Genomic DNA, 6,000 nt, shown 5'->3' on the forward strand with positions numbered 1-6,000 from the left:
TCTTGCCAATTTTTTTTTTTAAACGATGAATTGTCTTAGTATAAGTCACTGCATTTCTGTAACAAAGTAATGAAAGGCACAGCTAATCCAAGCGGACTTAATCCTATTCAACAACCAGCTGAAAAAATACTTTGGTTCTTCAAGGAAAAATTACGAAAAAAGAAAAAGTATTTCCTTTAACAGGTGTTAATTTTCATAGCTGTACTCCAAGAGCTACATAAAAATATTCCAGAAGAACCAAATTATGTAGCAATGAATGAACATGCGTGACGGAATCTGTGCATTCAACATATCTGGCAGAAAAACTAGTTAAAATGCTAGGTAGAACAAATTGGTCTTTAAAATATCAGTTTCCTGTCTTTTTAAAAAAAAATTACCTAGTCTACCAAGAAAATACAAAAACATAAGGCTGTAAGTAAATAAGAGTTGTGTTTAGGCTATTACAGTGCAGGTTATCCTCAAGGCCACATACATCCTGCTTCACTGCTGCTTGCACTCTGCTGGGTTTTGATCCTTCTGTTAAAGGAAAACAACAAGTCAATCTATCTTCTTCTACCTGCTTCAGTGAATTTCTTAATAGTAATTACTGCCTTAATTATAACAGTAGCTCACTGTTGTCAAAAAAAAAAAAAAGGGTATAGGACAATGATGGTAAATTATTTTAGTAGCAAGTCACTGAAATGCTAAAATCAAGCTCAAACTTTACACTGTAGAATTAACTCCATAAAATGTGACATACACTAAACCATAATCTTAAAAAATAAAATTACCAAGCAATTTATGTTAGTTATATTAGCAATCAGCTTTGCTTTTGCCTCAGGAATAATAAACTAGGACTCTCAGGGACTGAATAAGAGTAGCTGGAAGGATTTAACAAACTCTACTGCTCCCCAGTTCTGGAATACTCCTGCAACCAGATCTTTCAAAACCCTTTGTTTAAAAAGCTGTCCTTAGAAAGGAGAATAATCTAAAATCACATGCAATCATTTTTTCTAATGCATAAAAACTGTTCTAATTTGTCTCATTAAAATAGAATCCTAGGGTTCGCTGTGCCTGAAACTACAGAAAGTAGAAAGCCCAAGCAAAAAACAATGTTTTTAGAAAACAACGTTTTAGAAAAACGTCCACTGAAATTATGTGTACTGTTCAAAATGCCAGTGGGACTGAAAAAAGAATAAGTTATCCAGCCAACAGGCTTTATTTACTAAAGACTTTAACAGAGAGAAATGAACTTGATATTCAGAAATACCAACTCTTACTTTAGTCTGTCTTAAATTTAATAGAAAGCAGCACTAATTTTGCTCACCTTCGGGTCATAGTCTGGATCATTTTCCTCATCTCCTTCTTCTTCCCCTTCCTATATTAAAGTTCAAAATGCATCCATGAAGTATGTACATAGTAGGTAAATTGGCTCATAATGTAGGGAAAATTTAATACAAGTTACTCTACGGGTCAACAGATTTTCATGATTACAGAGTCTGATGATAATACAATTTAATCTGAAAGCTTCTAATATGAAAAATTTCCCAACACAACTTGAGACATCCAGACAGCTTTTATTGAAAATAGTTACTGCAGCCAACGTTGAAAAAGTTTACTGCAGCTTTTGACTTCTTCAAAGAGCTGATAACCCTGCAGCAGAACAAAATTATTTGAAATAAAAAAATGTTGCTGAGTTTTGCAATTTATTTATTGAAACCTTATACATACATTGTTTGGCTGTAGAATTCTAAAATCATATTTTCCAAAATGTTTTTTATCCCAAATCACAGAATGATTATAGCAAAGGAATACATAAGTCATTCAATTTGCTTCTCAATTGTTAAACATATTTGCTCATTTGGTAAACATTACCTCATCCGCTTCTTCACCTTCTTCATCATACTGAAAAGGAAAAACAGCATGTGAGTGAATGTAACACACATTTCAGAGTAGCATTAGTAACATTCATCACTGTGTAAACTAGTATCTCAAAAGAAAAAACCTACTTTCCTATCAAGGGGTTGATTATAAATTAAAACACATACTAGCTGCAAGAATCACTCAGCTCACTGCCAATTTATAAAACTAAAGAACAGGGTACAATCAATCGTGAATAAAGTATGATCAGACAACTATTTCTGTACATATTACCCACACCTAAATGTGGAATGCACTGTACAAAAAGGACCTAAACCCTATGCTTAACAACTGCCATTGAGCAAAACATATCCAAAACATCTATATGCAGCTTAATCTTAACCTACTCATCACTCAATACTACCTTTAATGAAAATCTATGCCTCCCAGTAAACATTTTCTTGTACACTAAAAAGTCCTAGTTCTGTGAAGTCAAGGCAAGAGCACAGATATATAGCACTAACCAAAGTTTCACAAACTCAGAACAATCTTATTAGCAGAAAATTAAAAGCTAAGATAAATGAATCCAAAAATCCTAAGGAGACATACTTAAAATCCAGAAAAGCTATATACAGAACATCAATAATTTGCCTAATTTTGAATTATATTATGTCTTGCGTCTTAAAAATTAAATCTTATCTATTTCTCATTCTAACCACTATACTCTCGCCCAATTATTTCTTTGCAGTATTCAAATTCACTTACATCATCATCATCATCTTCAATAGCTTCTCCAGTAAAGTATAACACTGATCTTGGGATTATACGTTCACGTAAAAAGTGACCAATTTCGAAGTCTGCAGCAAGGATAGCTTCAGCATCATCATCCTATTTTTAAAGGAAAACAAAAGAAGAAAATTTAGGAATAACTTTGTTACTTAATTTGGCACGTGTAAGACTCTTAGAGGCTGGGTGTGGTGGCTTGCACCCATAGTACCAACACTTCAGGAAGCCAACATGGGAGGATCACTTGAGCCCAGAAGTTCAAAACCAGCCTAGACAATGTAGTGAGACCCCCAACTCTACAAAAAATAAACAATTAGCTGGGCATAGTGACACAAGCCTGTAGTCTCAGCTACTTGAGAGGCTGAGGTAGGGGAACTGCTGGAGCCCAGCAGCTTGAGGCTGAAATAAGCTGTGATCACGTCACTGCACTCTAGATCCTGGGCAACCAAAAAAAAAAAGTCTATGATGAAAGGAAGAAATCCTCAACTTTACTTTTTACTTTCCATTATTTTTCTCATACCATGTTAACAAATGATTTGTCATTTTCAAATTTCCTTAATAATTTTTCCCAGTTTTTAACAAAAAGAAAATTAAGTTAGCAGTCCAGTATGCATACTAAAGAAATTGTGAAGAATAAAAATTAGAACTGCTTACTTAGTTCTTGCTGGTTTAAACAAAAATATGTAAAAGCAGCTGTTACATATGTCTGAATTTTTCCTTTTAAAATACTGAAAACACCAAATAGAAAAACACACACACAAAAAAAACCCTCAGGTTATTGTAGGTAACATTGTTAAGTATATAGCAAATAGAAAGACATAATAACCACAGAGGATCACATATACTTCCTAAAAGACAGTACCCAAATAGCTGTACAGTTTTAAGTCTACTAACCCCAAATGAGATAGAGTCCTAGTTCAGAAAGACAATATACTAACTAAATCAGATACCCCTAGCACTTTTATTTTTTAGACAGGGTCTCACTGTGTTGCCCAGGCTGGCCTCAAGTGATCCTTCCACCTCTGCCACCACAGCAGCCGGGATTACAGGTGCCTGAAGCTGTACCTGGCTTAGGATTTCTATTTAATGGCAAAGCACAGGGCACAAGTGTGTCTGGCATTATTCACAATTAAAACAATCCCAATTTGGGTCGGGTGTGGTGGCTCACGCCTATAATCCCAGCACTTTCGGAGGCTGAGTTGGGTGGATCACAAGGTCAGGAGTTCGAGACCAGCCTGGCCAATGTGGTGAAACCCCATCTCTACTAAAAATACAAAAATTAGCTGGGCATGGTGTGGGCACCTATAATCCCAAGCTACTCAGGAGGCTGAGGCAGGAGAATCGCTTGAAACAGGAAGGCAGAGGTTGCAGTGAGCCAAGATCATGCCACTGTATTCCAGCTTAATCAAAAGAGCAAAATTTCATCTCAAAAAAATAAATAAAAATTTTAAAATCCCACTTTAAGTTCTATGATACTAAACAATGAGCCCACCCTCTGTGAATTTTATGAATGTTTGAGTCAAAAACACAATCTTATAAATAAAAAAGTCCAAAAGGGCGGGGGCGGGGAGGGATTCAAACCACAGGTAGAAGTTTTCTATCCATAACTAACACTGTTTTGTCATCAATATTTAGTAACAAAAAAAAGAACTTGAACACAAATTCCAATCCATCCACTGATATGAAAACAGTGTGACACTCTATCTTAATACTTAAAGTAGTTCTTCTTGCCTAAAATTCATACTGCTTTGTATTTCCTTTCATTGTCCTATAAGCCAAGCCAGAAATACTTACTTTTGCCTTTTGCAGATTTGTTCTAAGCCTTAGCCAAGATTATTCCAATTCAAAAGTATTCTGTTTAAGTTAATTTCTAATTCCATATATAAAAACTATTTAAACTATCTTAGTTAATTTAAATTCAAAACCCTGTCCAAAAGAAAATCATATGCAAAATATACCTGCCCTACCTTGTATGTACAGACTTTCTTTAAGGTTGTTCCTCAGTTCAGGCTATATGGCAGGAACCTTTCATAGTCCTTTGCCATATGCAATATACATGAACATACACAGTCACAATATGAAACCATATTTACACTGGAATAACAAATCAGGAATACACAGGAATGAATTCTAACCATAATGTAGCTAGGAATTTAACAGTATAAATGACCTAATACATTCTGGTTTTACTAAGGAAGACATAGTTTTGAAAAGTTAAATACCTCACATCAATATTTGTAAGTCTCAAAAGAAAGAAAACCTTAAGCTTTTTAATCTCAGTGTTTCTCAGTAGAGGCACTGATATTTTGAATGGAACAATTTTTCAGATCCAAAAAGCCTGCTTCATGTATTGTAGGCCTCAGAACTCAATGTAACAACCACCCCACTCTCAATTTTTGAAATTCAGTGCTTTAATTTCAAATATAGTAAACAATTCAATAAATAAATAACAATTCAACTTACCAGATCTCCACTCTCGGGAACTGCAAAATTGAGAAAAGAAATTAAAATGAATAAGAAGCTGAACAACGCTTACTATAAAACCACCATTAATACTTAGGCAAAAATATTATTTACCTTCAGGAGGGGCAAAAAAATTAAAGAAAGAGTCATTGGAAACTGTTTTAGTCACAGTACGAACTGTCCCGCGTCCCTTGTGTTTCTGCTTCTTCTTGATGGTTTTCAAAGTGACATTCTTTCCTTTTTTCCAATCTATCTGGCACCTTGCAAAACAAAGAAAAATCTATCACAATTGACAATCTTTCAATTGTTAAACTTTTAGAAGTAAATGTTATATTTAGATTTCAAATTTTAGAAGGGTGAAATGCTTCAAGTGTTTTCTATAGCAGTATAAAGGGAAAAATTTTATTCCTAAGCAAATATTTAAAATAAACATATTTACAATTAGCACAAACAAACAGTATGATTTAAAGAAGCATTCCTTTGCAGAAATATATGTGAGACAGTCATGGGCCCAAGGAGAATTATAGGAAAATTGTTTGTCAGAAAACATCTTACCAAAACGTTCAGAGACAGACTATGTACATATGTAAATGGAAATAAGTATAGAAATAAAGTATAACAAAAATAAAAAACATTTTATTAAGGTAGTAAAATTAAACTCACCCCGTACAACCCATAATTTCTGGTCCATCAAAAGAAAAGGGATCAGAATCATCTGGTTCTGACCTCATCCTATATGTCTTTGTCAGCACTTCATTTGTAAAATATTCATTGGGCTCAAAGTGAAATTCTAAGACAAAACTCTGGGGAGAAGAGGAATAAAAATCAGTTAATTACGTACTTCATAAGTTTCACCACTTTAGTAAATGCAGCTAAATCTGTTTTTCAAAAACATACATAATATTCTAAGTG

General features: G+C 34.0%; 1 protein-coding gene across 9 annotated transcripts in view; it reads right to left on the reverse strand.

Annotated features, from left to right (window-relative positions):
* NAP1L1 (nucleosome assembly protein 1 like 1) overlaps window positions 1-6,000 on the reverse strand; it is a 38,907-nt gene that overhangs the window by 3,389 nt on the left and 29,518 nt on the right. For 6 of the 9 annotated variants that reach the window (XM_032296132.1, XM_032296119.1, XM_032296176.1 and 3 more), the window contains 7 exons: window positions 5,752-5,891; window positions 5,203-5,348; window positions 5,089-5,108; window positions 2,605-2,727; window positions 1,855-1,884; window positions 1,307-1,357; window positions 445-516 (listed from right to left, as the gene is read on the reverse strand). In XM_032296132.1, the coding sequence (XP_032152023.1) occupies window positions 481-516; window positions 1,307-1,357; window positions 1,855-1,884; window positions 2,605-2,727; window positions 5,089-5,108; window positions 5,203-5,348; window positions 5,752-5,891 (546 nt within the window). In that variant the 3' untranslated portion in view covers window positions 445-480. Of the gene's footprint in view, window positions 1-444; window positions 517-1,306; window positions 1,358-1,536; window positions 1,885-2,604; window positions 2,728-5,088; window positions 5,109-5,202; window positions 5,349-5,751; window positions 5,892-6,000 lie in introns of those variants that run through there. The other 3 variants (XM_032296140.1, XM_032296146.1, XM_032296155.1) reach the window with 3 other exon arrangements.

Source organism: Sapajus apella, unplaced genomic scaffold (assembly GCF_009761245.1).
Source record: "Sapajus apella isolate SASKATOON/1434 unplaced genomic scaffold, GSC_monkey_1.0 scaffold2, whole genome shotgun sequence".
NCBI classification, from domain to species: domain Eukaryota; kingdom Metazoa; phylum Chordata; class Mammalia; order Primates; family Cebidae; genus Sapajus; species Sapajus apella.